This window comes from Pholcus phalangioides, unplaced genomic scaffold (assembly GCF_987345545.1).
Source record: "Pholcus phalangioides strain wild (caught in Gottingen) unplaced genomic scaffold, Ppha-v1.0 ptg000031l_1, whole genome shotgun sequence".
In the NCBI taxonomy this organism is placed as follows: Eukaryota; Metazoa; Arthropoda; class Arachnida; order Araneae; family Pholcidae; genus Pholcus; species Pholcus phalangioides.
In genome coordinates this window covers 9,044,696-9,072,572 of record NW_028301621.1, presented here as the reverse complement: position 1 = coordinate 9,072,572, position 27,877 = coordinate 9,044,696, and the positions used below count along the sequence as shown (strand labels likewise).

General features: G+C 40.1%; 1 protein-coding gene across 1 annotated transcript in view; it reads right to left on the bottom strand.

The window, feature by feature from the left end:
- Positions 1–27,877, bottom strand: part of LOC149067106 (carbonic anhydrase 2-like) — a 68,163-nt gene that overhangs the window by 8,298 nt on the left and 31,988 nt on the right. The window contains exon 2 of the mRNA XM_089252892.1: positions 2,123–2,188. Coding sequence (XP_089109018.1) covers positions 2,123–2,188 — 66 coding nt within the window. The remainder of the gene's footprint in view (positions 1–2,122; positions 2,189–27,877) is intronic.

Genomic DNA, 27,877 nt, shown 5'->3' with positions numbered 1-27,877 from the left:
TCGCGATACCTCTAAACATCCTTCGGTACTTTAGGCGAGTATCTTATCGACCTGGGCCACCGCACCCATGTGCATTTATAATTCTTGTAGTCAGTGTTACACCTGGGAGACCAGTGGCGTCAGAACCGGGGGTGCTGTGGGTGCTCGAGCACTCACGAAAATTTGTGACATGGTTCCGAGCACTCCCAGAATTGATTCAGAAATCAAAATTTCCTTTATTAAGCTCGGGGTGAGCACCTTCATGTTTGAAACACTTACGTTGCCCCTGTGAGACCATTCAAAACCATAGCATAATCCAAAGGTATAATCCGTAGCATAGTTCAATACAACCCAACCATGTATAATTCAACTTTTCAGAAAGTGCGGGCCACTTCATTGGTTTGGAAACGTGTCGCGAGGCCACTGAAATGACCCGGAACAGCACCATCACAGGTCACTTTAAATGATATGGAAATGTGCCATGGGCCACATTTAGAATGAACTGCGAGCCACCTAAATGATGTGAAATGGCACCACGAGGCACTTAAATGATTTGAAACTGCACCACGAGGCACTTAAATGATTTGAAACTGCACCACGAGGCACTTAAATGATTTGAAACTGCACCACGAGGCACTTAAATGATTTGAAACTGCACCACGAGGCACTTAAATGATTTGAAACTGCACCACGAGGCACTTAAATGATTTGAAACTGCACCACGAGGCACTCTAGTGGTCTGGAAATGTGCTGCGGACCACTTGAGTAGCCTGCAACTTTGCCGTGGGTCACTTAAGCGATCTGGAAATGAGCGAGGTGCCACCTAAGTGATGTGAAATTGCACCACGAGGCAACCCAGTGGTCTGGAAATGTGCCGCGGGTGGCTCAAGTGATGTGAAACCGCACCAAGGGTCCCTTCAGTGATATGGAAATGCACCACGGGCCACTAGAGTGATGCAAAACGTTGCAGTTTCAAACCGATTTGCAAAATTAGGTTTGAGATCAAGGGCCACATCAGATTACTCCGCCACATTTGACCTACGGGACATGGGTTACGGCCAGCATTTACGGCCCAATCTCTCTCATGGTTATTTCGTTGTTCCTTATTCTCTAACACATTCTATGGGTTAGTCTTTGGACGAACATCTGCAAAATACTACGCCGAGGGGAAGGATCGCATTAACGATGTGGAACATTTTTAAGCCGGGTTTTCCTAGGAGCAGGTTTCCTGTGCCGCGCGCAACGTGATTCGTCCAGCGCGACACGCCGTCCACTCACCAGTAAGAAAAGCAGCATGACTGTTTTCCTACAGAGCGCAATACGCCTCACGACAGCGCTTTACGTCAGGCGTGATTGGCCGACTGCTTCTGGAGGATTGCGTCGCGGTTTTGCCGATATTCTCTTCACTCTTGTGTGTTTTCTTTTCCTTCCCTTCAAACCGGAGCATGCAGACGACAGAGTAGCTGATGCCAAAGCCATATAATTTATATAGCCGCCTTGATCTGATGCGCCTCGCTAGGAAACACAAACGCGTAGCGTGATTATGTAAGTCGTTTCTGTCGGCGCGAAATAGTCTAATTCGGTTCACGCTGCGCAACAAACCTATTCCTAGGAAAACCCGACTTTAGTGACTTTCATGAAATACGTGGCATTTCTGAGTAATGGGGAGGGGATGGTGATAACCACTTAGGTGCATAAATTTTGATAAAAACACCAAAAACACCGAATCGATAAAAAATATTATTGGGCCCCAGTCCCCCCAGAGATTACTGTGCAGATTCAGCAATTCCCCGATAGAGGGCATTGTAAACGATTTCAATTCTCGTGGGTAGAAATGCATCTTTCATAGTTATAATTAGCACTATTTCTATCAACACTAGATGCGGGTCCAGAGGGGGGGGGGGGGGCGAAAGAGACTGATAATATGGAAATTGAGCTTTACATTTTCATATTTTAAGGGATAGCAGTGACTACTAAAACACAATAAGTCACTCCCCTCCGACACCTGTATCCCTGCCTGACTAACAGTTTTGTTGTTATGTAGATGGTGTGTCGTAGCGGCTCGTTTTGTAGTTGACCCTGCACATTAGGCTATGCATGCACTGTTATTTTGAAAGTAAATAAAAGGGAGAGTGAAATTTACCTGTTTTACCATCGTACGTCCAGGCATGTGACTTGCTGTCCCTCTCCACCCTTACTACATCTGTATCTGAGGAGGGAGAGAAAAAAAATGAATTAGAAACATTAATCACATTTTTTACACATGCAACCAGGTGCCACATATTCTACAAGCCTTGGCCCTCGTATTCTATCACATATCTGGTTCACAGCGCTCGACTAAGTTTGATGACACCCCCTGGAAGCCGCGACGGCATGCATTTTGAGAATTAATTGTACTGAGAGACTCCATGATTAAAAAACACTCCAACCAGAACCACTATTCCGCTCTGCACGAGCTCTCCAAGACATCTGTAGTGCTTTTATTTCATATAATAACCATGTAGTTTTCATTTTTGTCGTAAGATGGCAGCAAGCGCGCTATATATATTTATGAACTCGATATTTTATTACTGTAAAAAAAATATATAGATGACGACACGTGCCCCCCGTAGCTTTTATATATATATATTATTTTGTACGTAGGGATAGGGGTCATTCAAGTATTACGTCAGCATCGAGGGGGGTTTCGGATTTGCTGACTTTTGATGACAAGGGGGAAGGGGGGTTTGAAGGTTGCTTACGTCATCAATCACCCCAATCACCCTTTTTTGAAGATATTAAATATTCTAAGCTGCCGACGGAGGGTGAGTGTTTTGCTGAGCTGACGAGGGGGGGTCAAAAACGGCTGAAAATCTGCTTGCGTAATGCTTGAATGGCCCCTTACCAGACGTCCTCCTACGTTTCAGAAAATTCGCCCTTTTTTCCCCCTCTTTTCAGGTTCCCGGAATTATTATTTATTTTTTGGTTTGAAGGTTGCTTACGTCATCAACCGTCCGTTTTTGAAGATATGAAATATTCTAAGCTGATGACGAAATTTTGTTGACGGCGGATGGGGGGGGGGGGTCAAAAATGGCTGAAAAACTGCTTACGTAATACTTGGATGTCCCCTAGCCAGATAGTTAAACATCGTGTATGAAATTAGTATTTTCGCTGATAGATGGCAGCACAATCTTCAATCCTGTTATGTCATTGTTTAAATATAAGCACCAGGCCCGTAGCCAAAAATTTCGTTCGGGGATTGGGGGAGACCAAAGCTGTATTAAAAATCTTGAACCGCTTTGGGGGAAGACCAAAATGATAGAACAATAGATTCGGCCATCTTTTTCCCCTTTTTTCGGTCATTTGCTCACATTTCGGGGAGGGGAAATCAAGACTCCCAATTCCCCCCCACCCCCTCCCTCGCTACGGTTTTGTAACGCGCCAAATTGAATAAGTTTTAATTATTCTTTTATTGAGATTCTGAAATTACTTTTAAATGATTTTTTGTGACACCATTTTTTTTTTCTCACATTTCTTTCAATTATTTTGGAACTACCCCAGCAGCACGGCGATGTCGGTATTATTCGGACCAATACTGGTCCGGCACTAGAACGTCGGATGAATATTGAATGTCGGAAACACGATTTTTAAAAAATACGCAAACTCTATTCACCCCAAAATACCGTATATACTCGTGTATAAGCCGAGTTTTTTTGTGGAAAAATCCCTTCCTCAAGTGTGTGTGGGGGGGGGGGGGTCGGCTGGCTTATACTCGGGTCAGTTTTTGATGAGAAAATATTGACCCCTCAATCAGTAGTCATTTTTGTAGCAGTGTTCGAGAAACCAGCATTATTGGTATGGGCTATGTTCAAAAACCCGATAATGTCAAAGACGAGGCAAAGAAATCGAAAACATCATTGGCTTTGATACCAGGTGGGCTAACGTCGATTGTAAAGCCTTATCTGAGCATCAACAAGTCTTTCAAAGACTATTTGAGGAATTTGTGGATCGAATGGATGAGTTCCGATAATAAAGAAACTACAAAAACTGGTGCCTTGAAGAAACCTGACATTGGCCTAGTGTGCCAATGGCTACATGAGGCGTGAAATTCTGTTTCCGCCGAAATTGTCCCTTCAAAAAGTGTTGCATCAGCAATGCGATGGACGGAACTTAAGATGATATCCTCTTTTAAAGTGTCAATGGCGATGACAGCCCGGATGAAGATAAAAACAAAGATGCCGCACTCCCTATGATGATCTGATGGATTACGATGAGCTTGGAGACTCAGAAGAAACGGATTAAAATGTTTGAATCATTTTCCATTGTAAATTTCCGTGAGCTATTCATTTTGCATGAAAATATAAGAATTTTTTTTCTCTGAAATGCACGGATTTTTTGGGGTCGGCTTATACACGGGTTTTCAATTTATTGCGGTTTTGGTGGTCCTGAAGTGGGGAGGTCGGCTTATACACGAGTATATACGGTACCTTCTTTGTTAAAATGGAATTGAATCAATAACTGCCTTTTGCTTTTTAGAATAATCTTTTTTTTGTGATCTTATCTCGTTTGAGATAATTCAAATGTTCCAACTTCATGACGTCGAAATTACGATTTGTACACACACACAATCCGACAATCGACCTTTTCAGACGCTCTCCCAGACCAGCAAAGGTCAACTATCATGACCGACGCCATCTTATTCAAGCAGAAAGCACGTGATGGTGACCATATTTCCTGGGATATTCACGCATTTTGACGTAATTTTGTCAAGCTTTTTTTGTAAAAAAACATCCCGTTTTTTTCCCCCACGTATTTGTAAGGAAGTCTGCTTGAATTTCTATTCTTTATTGAAATCAAGGATTGAAATTACTTTCAACTCATAAATTATGTTACGACAATTACATCTATGAATAAGAACATTGATCTTCATCATTTTAAACCTTTTAACTTCGCGGAAATCACTCTGATCCACACGGCAGTGGATTTTTCTGTATTACTTCCTTTCACGCACTTGGCGATTTTTCAGTGATATGTGAATTTTTTGGTAACTTTTTAACCTTTGGCATCGTTTTTGACGATAATCTGAGATGTTCCGTATTTTCCCGTACCGAATCCCGAAATTTCCCTTATTACTCAAGGAAATATGGACATAATCACCAAACATACTCCCGTTCTGTCTCCATGGGAGATATAAGTTGGTTACCGCAAATGGTGTGAGTATGTTGGAATAATCGGGCGATGTAAAGGCAAGGTTAAAAAAAAAGCGTTCCGCTCAGGGTACTACAGCCACGGCTGCCACCCCCGGATCGAACTCCCGTACTCCCCTCGCAACGACACCTCGACGCTTATTGTATTTTAAGAAAATATGGAAGTAAGTGTGAGAAATAAATGTGTATTTCAAGAAAAAAAGAAATACGGACAGACTAGTAAAGGCCCTCTGAGTACTGGTTACTAGGAGCTGCCAATAGATTGTGTTTCCAAATCGAACGTGACTCAGGCTCGCTCACCGATAGCAACTCCAGCTATTTCCCCAGTTAAGAAGATGGACAAGGACTGAGATCACTGTGCTGCATACCAAGCTTTTATTTGTGGATCAAATTGAAGACATCGTATTTCGAACGAACCAATGCCAATTTTATATTGTTCGATATCGGAGTACGACATCGAACCATATTGGATTTCTACATCGAACTATGTCGCTTAACATGCATTTTCTATACTGATCGATATCGAAATGCAACATCTAACGACATGGAGTTCTAAACTGTTCGACGCCCGATTTTCTACGTCTAACTGTATTGGCGAGCCTATGCCATTTTTATACATAGTTCGATGTCGCACTACGATATCGGATTTTCTACGTCACCCAATATGTAAAATATATAATGATAAACCTTACACAGCAATTAACATTAATCGCGTCAGATTTGTAGAGGGGACCTAGTACATTCTTATACCGGAAAACCACGATGCTTTTACAAGATTATCTTTCATTAATTTCTGGAGAATCAACTGAAATCGAAACTGAAATTCCAGACCTCTAAACACTATCATCATTTCGTGCCCCCTCCCCACATCCTGCAGCTGAGCACCTAGACAGATCTTTGACGGACCCCCCTCCTCTGGTGGCAAGTATTTTTATGGGCTTCTACAATTAATTTGTAGCGTAAAAAAAATACAAAAAAAAACCCCGCAAAAATCATTTGCCCCGGGTCAGAGCCTTGCCATTGATCATCATCATATGTCATTGCGTTGCGTGGTGCGCAAATCGTGGGTATCGCGTCAATGAACTCTGGGAGGGGGGGGGGGTGTCGCGAGATAGTCTCCAAAATAAAAACTTCCGAATAAAAAATTCATTTTTTATTTAAAAATACGTCAAAACTAAAGAATACCTTTATCCAACTGAGCTAATTACCTCACCGTCGCCACAGTGGGGGTCAGCTGAAGTTTGTTTTTTGTGGTTCCCAACTTCAAGGCGCAAATGCAAGCTGATCTCCCCGTTTAAAAGTCTCGCCACAGAGAGCAACAGGTCTACAAACAGTACAAATACAAATATAACGCCACAACTGGCAAAATGCCCAACGAGGTGGCTGAGAAAAAGATGCCCATAAGTACACAAATATTCAGTCACTACACTTCTGAAACATAGATGGAAGCACTGAAAAATCATACACAACACTAGATACGTGCTCAGACAGTTAGGTACACACACTTACACTTCCGGCACAACTCGCTAGGTAGTAAATTGTCCACGTCGATAGACCTGAGTTGTGCTCGGTTTGAAAGAAAAAAAAGAAAAAAAAGAAAGCTGAGCTATATATATAATATATTACCAATTATCTATCTTTCTTTTCTTTCAAACCGAGCGCAACTCGACATCTATGGGCGATTTACTACCCAGTGAGTTGTGCCGGAAGTGTGTAACTGTGTGTGTAGCATATGTAGTGTTGTGTTGTGTTTTTGATTTTTCAGTGCTGTCATCTATGTCTCAGAAGGAAAGTGAGTGATGTAGTTGGGTAGCGCTTCAAAAAGTTTGCGCACCACTGATGTAGCTTGATACCACTTTCATCAGTTTTAATTATCTAGGCTCGGCCGAAACGAGAAATACTGACATAACTGCTTCATCAAACATAGGGTTACCAGATTCGAAAACTGAGAAAGGAGGGCACGCACCTCTTGGTGACGTCACTTATTCTAATTTTCACAATCGATAGCGCCACTATTCCGATCAATAAAACTGGCCACAACAATAATTTTTCCTGACTCTTAAAACAGAACTGCTAAAAAAACAAAAATCTGGGAATTTCAATGGCTATTATTGAATGTATGTGGAAAAAACCTCTAAAACACTCATAAAATAATAAAATAAAAATAATTTTGGAAATCTGTGAAAAGGAGGACAAAAGGGCGAATCTTCCGAAACGTAGGAAGACGCTTGGAATGACATCAAAAAGGCAGAAGGGTAAAATAACCCTAATCAAACATCAACTCTATCGTCATTATGGAGGCGCATATCTATCGGTGGTCGCCTCAAGCTCTTTAGGAGAAAATATCTCGTTATCTTTATTCTTACCCCGCTTCGAACCTGGGACATGCCGGCAAGATTCGCGGTGGTTAGACAAACATCTTACCGCCACGTCACTCGGGTGACTACTGACATGACTGACCTTTTTGAAGAGACTTATGTCAACATGCCAACATTTCGGTTCAACCAGTATAAAATTTAATCACTAGATAATATTCGGCCCGCATCTGTGAAATGTAGGTCTCAGTTTTACAGGCCATAACATTCAAAGATGACCGAGGTTTGACTGTCATAGGACGTGACACTGGTGACCACATCACGAAGAGCGTAAACGTCGTAAAAGCTGGGGAAAAAAGAGCACCACGTCGACAAAAACTCTCACTTCCATTGACAGGTCAGTAAACGATTTTTTCCATTGGGTCAGGGGCAGATTCCAGCTCAGAACGAGTTCACCGAACTATCTCGTCCCTTTCATATCCATCCAGTAGGAACACACACACACACACACAAGGACAATACAATGCGCAATATATATCCTTGAACAATAAAGTCTTTTCTTTGTCTTATTGTATAACATATAAACGGATTATTCGTCTTATGGAGAGGGGTCCCGTCTGTCAAAAATTCCCAGATTGTCGAAAACAAACGGATCTCGAATCGTCCTGGGGCACGTTTCGGGCATTAGCGAGAAAAGGGCCATGGCCTATAATAAAATGTATCATGAATATTCTCGAAACCCGGTGTAACCAGAACGTTTACGTCATGGAGTCCGTCCTATCCAAACACAAAAATGGAAGAAACTTCGATGGCGGAAGTAACAGTGACATCAATATGATAACGACCGCCATCTCTTGGCACAAGGACAACGAATGACAATTGACGAATTTTTAGATTTGTTTCTCTCTGTTGTTCATTCGTCCTATGGGAGTAAATATTTCCGTCACGAGCAGCAAAAAGCAAAACCAAAAGCAAAAAAAAGAACGTTTCTTTTGTTCGCGTTGGTCGGAGATTTATTTTAACTCACGCAGTGAACGGGACAAGTGTTGCCAGAGGAATTTTTCGTTTTCTTTAAACTGAGTTCACCTACATGTCAAAGCCGTCCATTATTCGCCAGTTCGTGGATGCGAAAGCTCCATGTCAATGATATGAGTGTCCACATGACCCGCGTTTCACGGGATGTTCCTATAGTTTTTAGTCTTCATAAAAATGTCCCGTTTTTTTCGTATTTGATCTTGTATGTTGTTAACGATCAATGTTTTTTGTTAAGCACACATTCACTCACACATTTTTCATCTTTTTTTTTAAACACGTACATTTCTATTTTATTATGTTACGAAAACGAACGTTATGTTGTAAAACGAATTGTTCACCCATACCTTCTTTGCGACGTGGCCCTAAACAATGAAGATTTATTTATTGATAAATTTTGAAAATTTATTTTAGTATCGAGACAATCAAAAGTAAATTCAGTGCTTAGAAAATCAAAAGTAAATTCAGTGTTTAGAAAATCGAAAATTAATTCAGTGTTTAGAAAATCGAAAATTAATTCAGTGTTTAGAAAATCGAAAATTAATTCAGTGTTTAGAAAATCAAAAGTAAATTCAGTGCTTAGAAAATCAAAAGTAAATTCAGTGCTTAGAAAATCGAAAATTAATTCAGTGTTTAGAAAATCGAAAATTAATTCAGTGTTTAGAAAATCGAAAATTAATTCAGTGTTTAGAAAATCGAAAATTAATTCAGTGTTTAGAAAATCAAAAGTAAATTCAGTGCTTAGAAAATCAAAAGTAAATTCAGTGCTTAGAAAATCAAAAGTAAATTCAGTGTTTAGAAAATCGAAAATTAATTCAGTGTTTAGAAAATCAAAAGTAAATTCAGTGCTTAGAAAATCAAAAGTAAATTCAGTGCTTAGAAAATCAAAAGTAAATTCAGTGTTTAGAAAATCAAAAATTAATTCAGTGTTTAGGAAATCAAAAATTAATTCAGTGTTTAGAAAATGAAAAATTAATTCAGTGTTTAGAAAATCAAAAATTAATTCAGTGTTCAGAAAATCGAAAATTTATTAAGAATTAATTCAGTGCGATTTATAAACTATAATAAAGTAATAAGTACTTTTTCTAGATAAATAAAATAAAGTAGAATATAAAAGTTTTGCTTAATAAATTGTAAAGCTTGAGCTGTTCTTTTTCAAAAAAAAGAAATTGCTTTTTTTGGCAATAGATGGATGTGGTTTGAAAAATTTGTCGCGGATGCTATTTCGGGTTTGAGGGGGGGGGGAGGGGGGGGGGAGAAGCAAAATTTCACCGAGAAAATTTGGCACAAGCGCAAGCGAACGGTAACCAAGTCATTATACAGACAGCACCAACTACTGTCTCCGTGTCGACGACGATTTGGCAACGCGTATAATGTGATTCAGGCTGAATATGTATGCTATGCGTGATGCTACTGATCAAGATCAAGGTAAACCTGGTGTATAAAGAAAAATGATTTCATTTTCAAACAATAAGTTTATTTAAATTGAATTTTATAAAAAAAAATTATAAAAAAATAAAATTTCATGAATTTTTAGAATTTTTATCTTCCATTTACATATAATTTGTCAATTTTTGAATTATTGTACAGTTTCTAAAAATATAAAAACTACTTTTATAATTTTATTTTTTTTATCACGTTTCACACCAATAAAATTTACATAATTAATGTTTTGGAATTCATACAAAATGCTGTTAAGACGGTCAAAACGATTATAAGTTTTATAAAAGAATATTGCTAACGTTTTTAAAATTTTAAAGAGCATTCGTCAATTTTTTGTGCCTCGCATATTTTTTTTAATCTCTCTCTTCTTCACGATTTTTTAAAATTTTATTCAATTTTTTTCTATGAATTTTTTTTGTTATCAAGTTTGTGTTGAAGTTTTAGCATTGATTTTCATTAGGTATTTCTAATGACGTATTTCGAAATTTTCTCGATGTTTTTCGCAGTTATAAAGTAATACTTTGATAATTTTAAAATTAAATAAACACTTATGTTATACACGAGTTAAATACTCTTCAAAACATTCTTGATATATAATTTCAGAAATTTATCAACATTATTATATTTTTGATTAGTATTGAAGTGGTAAACACATAAATTTTTTATGAAAAACTTTTATGCATTCTTTTTTCAGGAATTCTCTTAAATAAAATAATTTTTTATATAATTTTATAAATTTATATTTTTTAAAAATTCAAATATGTTCATTACTTTGAAAAATTTTAGTTTTAAAATGTTTTTTTTAAGATTTAGTTAATTTTAAATTTATTTGAAGGTATTTTATACGTAAAAATTATAATTTTATGTAATCATAAATAATTTACTTTCAATGACTTGATATAACGTATACAAAAATTTCTCCCCAAATTTTTTTTAGAGGTTTTTATTTCTTAACCTTTATTTATAAAATACATTTTCAGAAAATCAATCAATCAGTTTCGATGATTTTTTCATTGGAATGATTTTTTTCATTGAAATGATTTTTAGTCTTCAATGCAATTTTTACAGTCTTCAATGATTTTTTTCATTGGAATGATTTTTATAGTCTCCTATTATTTTTTTAATTTTAATGATTTTTACATTCTTCAACGCGATTTTTACGGCCTTCAGTGATATTTTTCATTGGAATGATTTTTACGGTCTCCTATGATTTTTTTATTGGAATGATTTTTACAGTCTTCACTGTGATTTTTGCGGTTTCCAACGCGTTTTTACGGTTCTCAATGATTTTTTCATTGGAATGATTTTTTGTTTCATTGAAATGGATTTTCAATGAAACAAAAAAAAAACCGATATTCTAAAAATATTTGACATATTTTTTATCGTTCTTTTCAATTTTAAGACGTGTGTGTGTGTGTTTATTATTTTTTTCCCTTCATTTTCATCTTTTCGGGAATACTGAACATTTTTAAGTGAATTTTTCAAGCACAAATTCAAGTGTTATTTTCTAAATAGATTTTTCAGATGGAATCAGATAGAATATGTTCATTTATTCATTACGTTAAATTCTATGATCAACTGATTTATTTTAAGATTGCACTAACATTTTCAAAGAATTATATCCGATTTTTAATATAAGCCCTATAATTTCTTTCAATCTGCAAAATATTTATTTGGGATACTTTCCGCTCTGAATTTTTTCTTCAAGATGATTATAAATAGTTTTGAAAATTTCACAAAAATAGTTTTTTGATCAAATAAATTAAAAAAAAAAATAGAATGAAATTGAAAATAAATTTAGCGAAATTTGTTTTTCCTCGAAGCTTTTAGATCTTTCACATTATACAGCTTCTTATCTAAAGTGTCCTTGAACAGGGAATTCAGAGAGGAAAAAAAAAAGAAAGTGAATCCATCACTATCGCCACTTTAGCATTGGGAGGGCGAGACGGCCTTGATCGAAAATATTTGCTAAAGAAAAGAAAAAGAATATAAAAAAAAACAGATTCTGTTTGATCAGCCCCCCCTTTTTTTTACCATACTCATTATCAAAATTTCGCTTCGGAAGCGATTCATTATTCAGCTTTTTTTCTACCCCATCAAACTCATTCAATTGATTATTTATTGGTGATAGAACAGCAGGGAAACATTGATAATGAACCTCTTATTAGCGGATGATACTCCACAGGACGGATTTCATTTTTATATCCCTTCAAAAAAAATAAATAAAATGAAGGTTATGATGAAGCAACTCATTAAACATTGATGCCGATAGAGAGCCTTTCTGTTTTTAGTATCCTTTATGAATAGGTGTTCATTATGGAGGAATCTTTGAAGATTTTGCCATGAAAAAAGATTAAAGAATCTGGTCTGATTTAGATGTAGAATAAAAAGGTGTCTGACCTGGTAACGAGAATTTGGTTTCTGAATTGATATTAAAAATGTCATTTAAAATTAACTGTAGAACATAAGAATCAATCATTAATGCATGATCGGAAGATACGTTAGTGAAGTAATTATTTTTCATTTTTCAATATTAGCGATATAACAGGGTAATGAATGCGTCGTACTTCCCAAAACTGTTTGGGGAGTAAATATTCTGTTAGGGTATTCAATATACATGGGGTTCTGGGACTAAAGCGTCCTTGCTCAAAATCTGATTGAATAAAATTTTGTCTTATTTGGTTCAGCTGACTTCTGCTTTGAACATTCATTTACAGTTCTGGGGCATCAATGCTAGAAATGAGATTTGAAGAAAAGTTTTCCAATGAAGGAAAATTTTGTCTAACCCCAGGATCGAGAATTCAGAAAAATATAATTCTGGAACCTACGTGTTCATGCTAGAAATACGTCATATGACGTGTTCATGCTTAGAGTTGAAAAAAAATTGTTTCAGCAGGATTTGGGCTTACCCGGAATCGAGTATTCAGAAAGAGGGCGTTTTAGGGTAGATGGAATACATGCTAGAAATATGATGTTTTACTGGCTAACCCTGAGTTTGGGTATCCGTTAAAGAAGTTCTGCGGCTGCGTGATGGAAACCCACACTGAAGAAAGCGTTTCGAAGAGGATGGTTTTCAGGTTCGAATGGTTATTCGAAAAAGTGTTTGTCTTGGCGGGGTTCTGGTATTCATTATAATTGATACCAGAATCCCGTAGTTGTAAAAGTTCTAAGAGAGTTCTAAGAAAGTTCTTTTGATGGTGTCCGTGCTCGAAATATAATTTGAAAAAAAAAAAAAAGTTTGTCTTAGCAGGGTTTTGTTAACCCAGGGTACAGGTACTGTTCATTAATAAAGGGTTTTGGTGCTGAGAAAGTCAATGATGGAAATCGGGGTTTTTGGCTTATTTAGGGTTCGGGTCTCTATTAATTATGAGCGAACTCTGGGGTGAAGAGTTATAAATGTGTAAAACGGATTAAAACCCGTTCCCTTTCCCAGTTTTTAAATATTTTTTCCTACGCATGCGCGTTGAAGACAGAGATTCCGCTAATTATGCTCATTGTACGTGCAGTTATTGCAAACTGAATCTTTCTAGTCTGAACAAGTCATCATTAGTCATTTTTTTGTCACCCCTCGTTTTACGCAATCACTTAAGTAAGTAAATGCTTACAAGTCAACTAAATTATTATTAGTTCTTCTCTTTCTTTTTTTTTTCCTGTCAGTCTGAAAATGTTGATCAAGGCCGTTCTGTCTGGCCGTTCCCACCCAGAAATTATTACACCCATCATTATTACTGTTATGCAAAAGCATGAAGAGGATTGCGTATCGAATGTCTTGCAATTCTACCGCGTGAGTAGTGGAATTTTGCAGACTTTGTTATTATTGATATTGATGCGTAATGGCCGCGTAACACGCTACGGAGATCGAATTCAAGGATTTTTTTTGAGTAACTCATCATTACTGCTGTTACCAGATGCGGTAACGTGATTATATAAGATGTGTAATTCAGAATGATGTAGCGGGAAATAATGAAGAAAATCGGATGACACCTACCGGAGAAAAAATGAAACTAACACATCTTTGAAACACGATCTAAAGCTGTCCAACTATTATGTAATCTGTTAATTAACATTCGAATAGGATTTGAAAATGTGATTTCATATGGAACTAGCTGATGCCCGGTGACGTTGCCCGCCCCGTAAAAAATTTATATACGTATATTAATTCTTAATCAAAAAAATTCTGCATCAAGTAAGAAATAACTACTTTTATTTTTAAATATTTTAATTAAAAACTTGAAGCAATCGCTTGTGGATACACAGTATTTTCTGTTTTTCCATCTGGTGTGTAGATGTACAAATTTTTGGGATTACCAACACGCGAAAAGGCAACGAAAAGCTGTCCGTGAGAAATACAGGACTCAAGTAGGTTGATACCTGCCACTGCTAACGACTGGCCTTGCGCTTTGTTGATTGTCATGGCAAAAGTTGAACCAATCGGGAACTGTAATCGCTTGAAAGTGAATGGAATTTCTTCAGTGATAATTGGGATGCGTGGAATGAAGACGTCTTCTCCTCCGGTACATCCAGTTAGAATCGGTGCTTCGATGATGTAATTGTGCAATTTCTTCACGCTGAGTCTGCTGCCATTGCAGAGTATCGGTGTCTCCAAATTTCTTAAAAGCAATACAGGTGCTCCGACTTTCAGGGTTAAATTGTGTGGTGGCACACCCGGAATATCCAAAGACTGCAGAATACAGAACTGTCTGCTCTGTGTCTGTGACAGTGTCAACCGATTTGTAAGATGTGGAGTCTCCCGGAATAATTTTTAGGATTTTTTCGTTGATCTTGTTCACACTGTCATTTTTCGGTGCCGGAATCGCTCTCTCGCAAAGTCACTCATGGTTTCGGTGATTTTGTTGAATGTTTGGGAAGACTTTGTCTGCAAGTTCTTGAACTGAGTTTAACTACTGGCAAAATCCATTTGAAAACGTAATGAGTCCAGTGCTTGGGTCTCTACGGGAATTCTTCCATTGCCAAGTTTGATCAACTGACGGGAAAATGATCGCAGTGCTGAGTCATTTTTCAGTTGAACTCGCATGTTGGTGGATAATGATAATTTTTTAACTTCGTGCCAGAGTGTTGATGATTTGAGGCAAGCATTGAGTTCATCAGCTGGCGTTAAACATTTTTATTCCCAATTTTGTCGTCGTAGTTGTTGTCCTTTGTTGTTAGCGACGTCATACGTCCAGCTTGTGCAGCGAATATTATTCAAACGCCTTTTAAGCATTTTTTAATTTGAAACTATACCTCTACGATGGGCGGTTGATGAGATAAAGGCCGCATTAGCACTTACAGGATACCCTGTATATAGGCTAGCAGAAATACCCGGCGCTCTTCCTGGGTTTTCTTCAATTACTGGGATAATTGGAAAAGTTACAAACTGTTATAATAACAGAATTAAAGGTGTGACAAACCATTGTAAAGGCATATATACACGTCTGAAACGCATTGTTGGAAACCACGGTAACCAAAGTAAATGTTCCGAAAGTAATTGTTGAGGCCCCAAAACCATTGTTGCCTGACAGTTTTTCGCCCATTTCGGGAATTTGCCCAGCTCTGACGAACTTTTAAAGTAGCCTACGGTTCAATCCCGGTCCTGTTTGGTAAATATGCAAAATCTGGCGACGAAAGGCCTAAAACTGTAGATTTGTATAAAGAACAGACATACATACATACAGACAGACAGACAGACATACTTTCACATTTATATATAAGATTAAAGTTTTTTTAAAAAAGGAAAACAAAAGGAAAGTGTCAACAACACAATATCTAAAAAATAATTTAAGATATTGGGTGATATCTTAAATTTTTTTTGGCGATAATTGGCGATGTCCCGTATTTTCCCGTATTTGGAACTCCAATTTCCCGTATTTCTCTCGAGGAAATATGGTCAGCCTATTCATAAATATCTGAAAAGGGGGTGATAGTTGACTGACACTTGCACTGAAATGTTTGCGAGCAGTTGGACGGAAGTGTTTGGCTAACACTTACGCTGAAATTTTTGGCTAGCACCTGCGCTAAAATACTTTCCAGCACATTAGTTGGAATGTTTTCGAACAGCTGGGCTGAAATATTTGCTAGCGACTTGCTTATAAAAGTTTGGCTGACATTATCGCTGAAGTATTTGACAGATACTGCTGAATTTGCTGAATGGTGTTGAAATGTTTTGTCAAACCCTTGCGCTGATACTTGCACTGGAATGTTTCGATTAGATTAATTTGAGATTTTTCAACAATGATCTCTAATGAAAGTTTTTTCCCTACAACCGGTCTTGCACCATTTTTCAAACAATGGTCTTAGACCAGTATTTTCAGTGCTGATCTTGATATTTTTTCAACAATATAAAACAATAGGGGATATTTTCAGTAATCTATATATTTTTCTAAAATTTTTTAAAATTTGGATGACGCAAGAATTAGCGCCTTACATAGACCTATGTCAAAGTTTTTTTGCAAACACTTTCTTAACAATGAAGTAAAAAGAAAACGTTTTGCACAAAGAGTAAATTCTTTAAATTTCTCTTCGAATAATTGTCTTAATAATGCTGCAGTGAAAGAATATGCAACGGTTAAAAAATGCAAACCATCCCCCCTCCCCTTATTGCAATGGTTCTTTGAAAATATACTTTTTGAAGCAATTACTATCGTCACTAAAGACTTGATTTCTTGACTATTATCTTCATTAAATGGGGTTTTCAGCAACATTCTCGAGGGAAATAATGCTTGTGACAATTCTCTCGATGAAAACGAGTTTGCAACAATGCCATCGTAAAAATTTGACTTTTAAAGAATGATCAAATTTTGAGGAATGAAAAAAAAAACAATTTTCTTTTTTTTCCCATCCTGTAACAATAGCCTTTAAATTACGCGTCAGGTGAAAATGTTTCCATCGGAAACATTCAAAGAAGAATCATCGCATAAAGAAGAAAGGGAAGAGGGGGGGGGGGTAAAAACAATGACGTCCTGAATGACGTGTCTTGGTTTGTCATCATGGTGCAATCATCACCTTGTTGTGCTGCCAACTGTCCCCGACCAAAAAGTCTTGCCCAGTGAGTCCCATTCACTTCCTTCGAAGCACACGATACAAAATATGTGCCAAGTCATCATCATGTCACGGTTTGTACGAGACGCCAGAAAATGCGTCGTCGTCAAAGCAAACACACCATCTTTTTTCTTTTTAGTTCCATCTGAAGAAGAGTCTTGAGAAGAAAGGAGGTTGGGCCCAGAAACCGCTTCCAAAAAAGACATTCTTTGAATGTAACGGAATCGATTGATGTGCGATAAGTGGCACATATGCATGTCGTCCATATTGGATTCTCTCTCTAAACCCTCCCTTCTCTATACATTTTTCTGGTTCGTATTTCCATCGATGCAAACAATATCCACACAAAAAGACCAGCGGCAAAAAAGGGTGTGTCACTGCATATGTCGAAGGCCGAAAATGCGTAACACACATACACACAAGTGACTCTTTCTTGGCTAATGTACCATCACAATCGGTCTTTCATCTTTGCTGTGTTAGAAACATTTCTTTTTTCATTCTCTTTCTCTTCTTCTTCTGCTGCTGCTGCTGTCTCTTTTCTTGACGTGTCAGCTTTTCTTCAAGAAAATAAATACAAAAAAAAAGAAAGCCATCACATTCTTAGTCGCAGTTGCCAGCAGCAGCAGCAGCTGTCACACACGTACACAGGGTAGGAGCAACCAACGGAGAGAAATACCGTGCATATTATATGTTATATTCACATAAGTAGAGCACTTATGTACCCCCATGAAGATATGCGGAATCATTGGCCCATCCAACGAAGTAATGAAGTTCGATTGACGTGTTTCGCTCGAGTGTCATCAATGGGATGGAATGCCAAGTGGCTGTCGATTCTCTCGGAGACGTTTGAGATTTCTCTCAAATGACATTATTGAAATCTGGGTGACATTTTATTGAGTAAAAAAGGGCCCTCGCGATCCGGTAATGTGATAGCACACGTTGAAGGCTTGTCGACTTGAATGACGAAAAAGGGCCATGCTAACTAACTTGCTTGTATGAAGGGCCATGAAGGAAAATGCTCCATCATCCGTATTGGTGGAGGATGTCGTTCAGATATTTTGACACGAGCGTCGATGAAATAATACACAGTTTTAATCTAATCGAGACATTCCAATGCAAGTATCAGCCAAACGTTTCAACACCATTCAGCAAATTCAGCAGTATCTGTCAAATATTTCAGCGATAATGTCAGCCAAACTTTTATAAGCAAGTTGCTAGTAAATATTTCAGCCCAGTTGTTCGAAAACATCCCAACTAATGTGTTGGAAAACGTTTTAGCGAAGGTGCTGGCCAAAAATTTCAGCGCAAGTGTTAGCCAAACACTTCCGTCCAACTGCTCGCAAACATTTCAGTGCAAATGTCAGTCAACTATCACCCCCTTTTCAGATATTTATGAATAGGCTGACCATATTTCCTCGAGAGAAATACGGGGAAATTGGAGTTCCAAATACGGTAAAATACGGGACATTGCCAATTATCGCCAAGAACAACGCCAAAAGTGCACAAAGTTGCCAAATATAACTGAAATTACAGTTAAAAAATATAAATGGCGGGAAACGAAGCGTTACTGCAAATTGCAGTGTATTAAAATGAATTCCACGAAATAAAACGTTCAATAAGACAAATGCGAGAGATTAATGTTCTTATAGTTGTAATTATCATAATATAATTTCTGAGATGAAAAATAATTTCGATCGTTGAGACTTCAATAAAAATAAAAATCCAAGTAGGCGTCATGTAAAAAACGGGAAAAACTGGGACACTTTTGCAAAAATGTCCGGACGACCAGAAAAAGAAAGAAAATCGGGACTGTCCCGGGAAATACGGGACGTATGGTCACCCTGTTTATTAACTGATCTCTACGAACAATTTCAGCTGAAATTTATCCACCACAAATATTTCAACATTATTTTCACATAGAATCAAACATTCATGGGCAGTCTCTATCAAAAATGTCAACAAAAATTTTGAAAGTGTTCAACAAAACTTTCAATGAAAGCGTTCAGCAAAAATTTAAATGAAAGCGTTCAGCAAAAATTTCAATGAAAGTGTTCAGCAAACATTTCAATGAAAGTGTTCAGCAAAAATCTGACCAGAATAAACTCGAATCTGACCACGACAAAATCGTCTGACTGGAATTTAAAATTCGTTCTTCAACTACTACTACTACTACTACTCAACCATACATACTGTTACGAAGGGTAGAATTTGAAAAGGCTTGGTTAACGCATGCAAGGTTCGCGTGGCATGCGATTGTGATAATAGAAGAACGAGATTAAAAAATAGACTCGGAAAGTAGAACGCGAAGGGAGAAGACGTTCGGAAGGCTGCTCTAGTTTAGCAGTAGTTTTAGCAGCTCATGTAAATAAAAGCGAGTATTTGTTCTCGAATCCTCGTTCGTGTGATTGTCTACCCATGTTCAAGTCTTCGGCGAAGAACCCTGCAGAGATCCGCGCGACGGGACGGGTCTGGTGAGAAGAGGTTCGACGAGTGACCCGGCGGCGCGACGTAACAAAACTGGTGTCAGAAGAGCGACGCTGCAAGGACTTGAATGGTCAAGACAAGAAGTATGGAGAAGAACGAGACGGGAGAACAGTTCAAGCAGCTGATGGATATGATGGCCCAGATGAAAGTTAGCATGGAGTCCAATATCGCCGCCGTCAACACATCCATCGCTGCTGTCAAGGAGGATATCGTCAATGGTGTGAGGCAAGCCATCGCCGCTGCTTGTGAAGGAAGCGCCTTAAGTCGTGTGTACCATGGCTCACAGCGGCATGGTGGGGAGCGTAGACTGTGCAAGGAAATTGAGTTTCCATGCCAGATGGACATCGACCCTGGAGTCAACGTCAGAATCGTTTGGAGAGACCTGGATCGAAGATTCCAGCAGCGAATTCTGTACGTGGCACCGTCGTTGACCCTACAGACAGTCACGGGAGAGAAGGTGACTGTGCGTGGAAAGTTGGAAGTCTCAGCGAGGTTGGTGTCGGTCACCTATCGTCATGCTGTCTTCGCAGCCGACATCCAGGACACGGGCATCCTCGGACTGGACTTCCTGAAGAAGCATGGACTGTCTTTGGACATTCGGAGTGACCAGTTGTCTAAAATGAAAGAACAAAACGTCGTCCTACTTGGAGGTTGTCACGACGAAGTCCTTCAGCGGAAAGTGATGGCTGTCCCAGAAGCAGGAATCCCCGATGGGAGCATGGACGATGGTGGAATCGGAGCCGTTCTCTTGAGAAGGCCGGGTAGCCGTAAGAGAAGAATCCAGCATCGTGAGGGAGCATCGCGGAGAGATGCCGTTGCCATATCGAGGAAACCATGCCCACGGAACTGCCGTCATTGTCTCAAGGTAGAAAGGAAATACAGGTCTGCAGAACCTATTGCGAGGCAGCTACAGTCTCAGGACTTAAGTGACGATCGTTGGAGTGACGAGCACACTCGAAAGGCGCAACTGGAAGATCCGGACGTACGAGTGGTCATACACTGGAAGGAATCCACTAGAAACAGACCAGGGTGGCAAGACGTCGTTTCTTCCAGTCCGACCACAAAGAGATATTGTGCCCTCTGGGACTCCTTGGAGATGAGGAACGGCATGCTCTACCGCCGTTGGGAGTCAGAGGCTGAAAAGACTTTCAGATGGCAACTCATCATACCCGAAGGCCGTGTGAAAGAAGTTTTGAAAGGGTCGCATGGAAGCGCGACTGATGGACATTTCGACATCACCAGAATGGTACGGAGGATTCGTGTGCGATACTATTGGGACAAGTTCAGGACCGATGTGGAGAAGTGGTGTGAGAACTGTGACACCTGTGGCGCCCGGAAAAGACCTCCGAAGTGGACTTGTGGCCGACTTCAACGCTACAACGTTCGTGCGCTATTCAAGAGAGTTGCCTTAGACATCTTAGGACCGTTACCTGAAACCCACGATGGTAACAAGTCTGTACTTGTGGTGATGGACTGTTTCACCAATTGGACGGAAGCATTTCCTGTTCCCGATGAGAAGGCCGAGACTCTAGCACAAGTGTTGGTGCGGAATTGGGTGTCTCGATTCGGAGTACCCATGATGATCTATTCCGATCAGGGACGAAACTTTACGTCAGCGGTGTTCCTTGAGATGTGCAAACTTCTGGGAATGGAAAAGACGCGTTCTACTCCGCTTCATCCGGAATCCGATGGGATGGTGGAGAGATTCAACAGGACCCTTCTGAATCACCTCTCGTTGTTCGTGTCGAAATACGAACAAGATTGGGACTCGAAGTTACTGCTGGTTTTGCTGACCTATAGGAGTGCCGTCAACGAGGGCAGTGGATTTTCACCGTCACAGATGATCATGGAATGGGATCTTCGGCTGTCGAGTGACCTGCTATTTGGGCGACCGCAAGATGCTCCTCTTCGTATGGAAGAATACCTCGAGGAATTCCAGGAGCATCTTGAGGATGTGCATCGAATCGCCAGAGACAGGATCGACATCGGCCCCGAGAAGATGAGAGTTTGCTACGATGCGAAGGCCCCATCTCACGACTTCAAGGAGAGAGACCTTGTCTGGCTTTGGAATCCGAAACGCAGGAGAGAAGGACGTCCGAAACGACGGATAGAAAGGCGTCCGAAACGACAGGAAGAGTGGTGCCCGAAGCTCCGGAAAGGAGGGTGTCCAAAACGATGGAAAGGAGGATGTCTGAGACGTCGGAAAGGAGGATGTCTGAGACGTCGGAAAGGAGGATGTCAGAAACTCCACACTTCATGGAAAGGACGTCACCGTGTCAGGAAGAAACGGTGTCCGAAACTTCAGACCTCATGGGAAGGACGCCGTCGTCTTAGGAAGAGACTAGACATCATCGTGATGTGGATTCAAAGGACACTGAAGTTCAAGGTTGTCTATGTCATCAGACTTACTTATTACCATAAGGACTACGGAGGACTCACCGATTTGAGGACTGCATTGCCCGGGACGTGCAACTTTCGAAGAGGGGGGCAATGTTACGAAGGGTAGAATTTGAAAAGGCTTGGTTAACGCATGCAAGGTTCGCGTGGCATGCGATTGTGATAATAGAAGAACGAGATTAAAAAATAGACTCGGAAAGTAGAACGCGAAGGGAGAAGACGTTCGGAAGGCTGCTCTAGTTTAGCAGTAGTTTTAGCAGCTCATGTAAATAAAAGCGAGTATTTGTTCTCGAATCCTCGTTCGTGTGATTGTCTACCCATGTTCAAGTCTTCGGCGAAGAACCCTGCAGAGATCCGCGCGACGGGACGGTTCTGGTGAGAAGAGGTTCGACGAGTGACCCGGCGGCGCGACGTAACAATACATTTCGTAAAAATTTCTTTGCGGAATTTCTAACGAATTGGTTCGTTGTTCGGCTACTTTCTTCAGCTGCAGAAAGGGGCCGAACGAGAAATCTTTTGTCACATTTTGAAAGCGAAGCAAGAGAAATAGTTGTTCGAGAGAATTCGATCTTTCTCTTTCCCTTCCCTTTGTCTAAGGCCGGGATTACACTATAAAGGTTTGATGAAAGATCTTTTCAAAACTTGAAAAATAAACAACTAATAAGCCTATTGGTTAACATTCGCTCGAATGTAATCGATACGCCCGATTAGAGCCAGAGTGGCGCGGTGGTCAGATGCTCGTCTACCACTGTGAAAAAGTTGCCATCACGGTCCCAGATTCAAACCCAGGGAAAAAATATAGATAAGATATTTTTTCTAACGAGCTTGATAGATGGCACCTTCATTTCCAACAAAACCCATTCATGGCAGTAAATTGCAATATGACCAGAGTTGTGTTTGGAGAAGTAGTATGGCTCTTCGAAGAAACGATAGAACTATTTTACCATTATTACAGCTGAAAAAAAATCGCCCGCACAAGAGGTGTTACGTATCAACCAAACATTTCAGTGCAAGTGTCAGCAAAATGTTTCAACACCGATTTTCAATAAAAGTTCACGCGTTAGTCTTTGTCAGGACTTTTTTGGGGCACGCGTCAGCCAAACATTAATTACAACGCAAATATCATCATCATTTCAACGAAACTATCAACGAAACATTTTTCAGCGCAATTATCAACCAAGCATTTCAGCTCACGTGCCAACCAAATACAGTGACGTCTGAGCCGGGGGTGCAATGGATGCTCGAGCACCCACAATATTTTGCAGCACAGGATTTAGCACCCACAGAATTAATTCAGAAATCGAAATCTCTTATATAGACACCAAGTCCAGCACCCGCAGGCAGAGGCGTATTTAAGATTTGGCCGCTTGTGGGGTATACGGCGAAATTCGTAATTCCTCAGATTCGCCATGGGCAATGACCTGCTTAGTCCACGCCCCTGTAAATGCGCCTCTGTCTCTGAGTCACTCTTTTTTGTCACACACATGCTTGCGTGATCTTTTGGTCACTTCAGTGCTCGTAGGTCTTCAATGCTTGTGCTTTAGGGCACTCGTTTGATTCATTCACATATTTGTATACTGTTTTGTTTACTCTACTCGAATGCTCACGTACTCTCTAGGTCCCTTTTTGGTTACTCCCATGCTCATACACACTCTAGGTCACATTTTTGGTGATCCCCTGCAATGCTCACACATGCTCTAGGTCAGTGGTTCTCAACCTTTTTTGACTCATGGAGTCCTTTTCAACATATTATTTCTATGGTGAGCCTTGTTTGAATCGAGGAGTCTCTTTTTGTGTAAAATTTTTATGGCGGAACCATGTAGGCCCCTTTTTTTTAATCATCTATCAAATTTACTGATTTATTTTATTTTCCTCGAGTCGCCGCCAAGCCTCCGGGAAGTTCACACGGACCACCGGTTCAGAACCGCTGCTCTAGGTCATTCTTTCCATCACTCATACTCACACGCTTTAAAGGTAACTTTTTTGGTCATTCCTATGATGCCACAGTCTCTAGGTCACTCCTTTGATCATTGACTGACCTGATCCCTCACTTTCTGGGTTACTCTTTTGTCACTCTCACGCACTCTCTAGGTCACTCAATGACCTGATCCTTTGAGAGGGGTAGGTCACTCACTACGTCACACTTTTGGTCACTTATGTATCTGCACACTATTTTGTTCACTCACATGCTTACAAACTTCCTAGGTCAGTGGTTCTCAACCTTTGGAAGCCCGCGGAACGGTTTCATTCATTTTTATAAGTGGAAGGCCCGGTCAAACACATGATTAACGGAACATGAATGGGGGGGGGGAAAGGAAACGGAAGATCAGTCGCGGCCCGGTATGAATGATGTCACGGCCCAGTACCGGGCCGTGGCCCGGCGGTTGAGAAACACTGCCCTAGGTCACACGTTTGGCCAGTCACCGACCTAGTTCCTCACTGTCTAGGGAGAGGTGGATCTGTTCTGTGCAGTTTCACCACCTGGGGACTACACAAATTTTGCGACCACTCATTTCTCAAATTTTCCACCTCCTCCGAACTCGCCGCCCTGGGCTATAGCCCGCTAAGCCCCCACCCATTTTAAATACACTGCTGCACGCATATCAAAAACATTCCCGACGACTCCGACCGAAGAATATATAAAGAGGCTCAAAAGCCTCACAAATCTTTCAACACAAGTAACAAACTAACATTTCACACCACCTTGAACTTCTATTGATGAAAACATAAATCTAAAACGAGAAAAAGAGATAACTCCATCTTTTCCATCGACTGCCGGCACCTGATCCGTCAGACAGTTATCGATAACAAACAACAACAACAACAGTTTTTGGTCGAGTTATATCTCATCTCACACGCAAACACATACACTCTCACCAATATAGTAGGTTAGTGAAAGAGAAAAAGGAGATATCAGTTTTCTCTTTCTCCTTTGGTCCCAAACAAAGATAATGGATCTCTTTTTCGTTGTGGCACTACCACAGATCCCAAAATCGCTTAAAAAACTGCTGATGGCGGCTTCGTTCACTCACCATAACACACACCGGTTTTTTTTTTCCTCTCTCCGGACATTCTCTCAGTTGCTTCGTAGAAGATAACGGCAAGGCATTAGAGAAGAGATGATTCGTTGCTATCTTTGTATTATGTCTTTACCATGAAGATCTTTTTTTTTCCAGCGTTGGTAATAGGATCAGGGGAAGCGGGATGTAAGAAAATAATCACCCATGATCGTTTGAGCGCGCCTGTGTTTCAGAGGTGACGCCTCTATTTTCTAGGAAGCCGTCTCCCTCTTATATATATATATATATATATTATACATAATATTATATATGTGTAGATATAAACATACATTCCACCTGATTATCCTTATTCATTTGTCAGCAGCACCGGAAACGCCATCTCCCAGAAGAGGCGAAACTTTCCGAGAACTAGGGAGAAGACCCCAGCGTAATTTTGAATGGAAACGTAAATTACATCCTCTGCCTTGTTTTGGAATCGACTTGTAGATGTCATTAGTGTCGACGATAAGTGAAGGAAGTAGAGTAGATGTATTCGTTGGAATTTATGTTTGTGGTATTTCCTCGTTACGCTTAATTTCGCGACGTATTTTAGGTCTTTAGCGGAATCACTACTTAGGACTGGACTTATTAGGAGAGCGAAGATTCCTTTGAACCGATTCTCAACCAAATATGATGACTCACTGCTGACCATCTTGCCTTGTAGATCTGCTTCAGGAAGGGGGGGGGGACCATTTTCAACCTTTTCCAGTTCAGGCATTTGCCATCTGCACTTTAAAATGTGGAAAACAGGTGGCAACACCGGCACGAAAACGAAACAAGCATAAATTTGACAACATAAATACGTGTGTGTGTTAAAGCCACGCATATACATACACAATCACTATACATCCCTGCGTTACCCGGCGAGATTCGCCTGGTCGGGGTAAATAACACATACGTCCCTGCGTGTACCGTTTCATTAGAAAATCCGCAGAAGAATGTGAACGAGGTGCATGTACGATTAAGTAGTAGTAGTCACCAGCACCGTTTATAGCAAGTTATGAGAAAAATGCCGCCCTCAGTGCTCAAATTTTGTCCAACAACAATCGAATGGGAATTAATGAAGACCACGCGAGAGCACGGAATCAGGCACGCACAAGCATCTGGCACTCTCGAGTGCTCAAGTCAGTGACAAGTTGAAGATGCCTGATTAGCGTCCCTTGTTAGCGCCTATCAAGGGTTTTCCGGCAACCGCAGACTTTTGGGCCAGGATATCTTCTTGGGATCAAGTTCGAGTGTCCATCAAACGCCAAATCAGCCGATATGGGGATCAAGGATTCAGCTACAGGCCAGTTGGTAGATTGAACCAATTAATCTACCACCACACTAACGACCAGTTTAATGGTAATCTGGGGAAATTTATGGACTTCAAAGTCAGGGGTGATCCACCGTTTGGAGAGTGCGAGTTACTGCATTGGTTTAAAAACGTGTCGCGGGCCACTTTAGTTATCTGGAAATGTGTCACTGGCTGCTCAAGTGATATGGAAATATGCCGCAGGCCGCTTAAGTGCTGTGGAACTGTTGAAACTGTGCCGCAGGCAGCTTAAGTGCTCTCAAATGTTGAAACTGTGCCGCGGGTTATTCAAGTGATGTGGAACTGCATCGCGGGTTATTTAAGTAATGCAATCTATAAATGTGTCACATGTCACCTAAGTGATCTGGAACTGTGCCGCGAATCACTCAAGTGATCTGTAAATTCACAGCGAGTCACTTAAGTGATCTGAGAATGTGCTCCGGATCACATTTGTGTGATGTAGAACTGCACCACGGGTGCCTTAAGAAATCTATGCTAAGCCGCCTACTTCATTTTTACAAAATTGATTTCGAGGTCACGGGCAACATCAGATGACTCCGAGGGCCGTATTCGGCCAGCGGGCCATGGGTTGAGCATGTATGCTCTAAAACCAAAACCAAGCCTGGAATTTTAACCATTTGGAACCTTTTCTAGAAGATCTGGTTCCCAAGACTCTAATTGCAGTCGATTAGAATTTTGTGAAATAAACCGAAGATAGTATCACACCCACCGTAGATTTCTCACCATCACCTTTGTTTCCACTGAAATTACGACATGCGTTCAGGACAACAAGGGCATTAGAACCTACGAACAATATGACTTCGGAGAGAAAGAAGCTTGTTTTGATTGATTTCATTGTGGTGGGAGTTTTGCAATCGAGACTCGAACAGGCTTTCAGAGAGGCTCTCACGGCCCGTTGCGGAACGAGAGGTTGCTTTTTTTTTTCTAAACCTCCATTTATACTCCTATAATATACAAAACATTTGTTGAACCAAAGCAGAAGAAACCAGACAAGCGTGTATGGAAATACGATTCGCATAGGCATGCATCCGGCTGGCTTTTTTTCTTCTTCAATTCATCATTCAATAAAATTCAATAACCGTGGATAACTATTCATCTCTGCACACACACATATAGACTATTCAAGACTTTTCTTCTTTTTTTAAAAAACATGACTTTTTCGGAGAACAAATACATGCTATTCAAAACTGCCTTTTTTTTTTAAACATGACTTTTCGGCATAAAGTTAACATCTATTAAACGTTTTTGATTCAGCTGGGTCACACCAAGGTCTTTTATGCTCAGTTCGGCAATTCGAATGAGATTACTACTGTACCCGAAACGTTCGTAACTTTCAATGACGTATCTCGGAATCGTACCCCCCAAAACTGGAAGATTCGAAACTTCTGCTAAAAGAATGTCTACCTCGAATCGAGTACCAAAGCCGTTCCATCCAGCACCATCAAGAGTCCCAGAGGGGAAAAGAATATCCTGAAATTCTCTGCAAAGCGGAAATTAAAAGCGCACCAATTAATTAACATGAAAATCATAGCGCTACTACATCTCTTCATCAAAGGGCTTTCTCTGCATCTGACGCACCGGGGTCGTGTCCCGGTGAGTCCGAACATTTAAGCGCAGGTGTCAATAAAT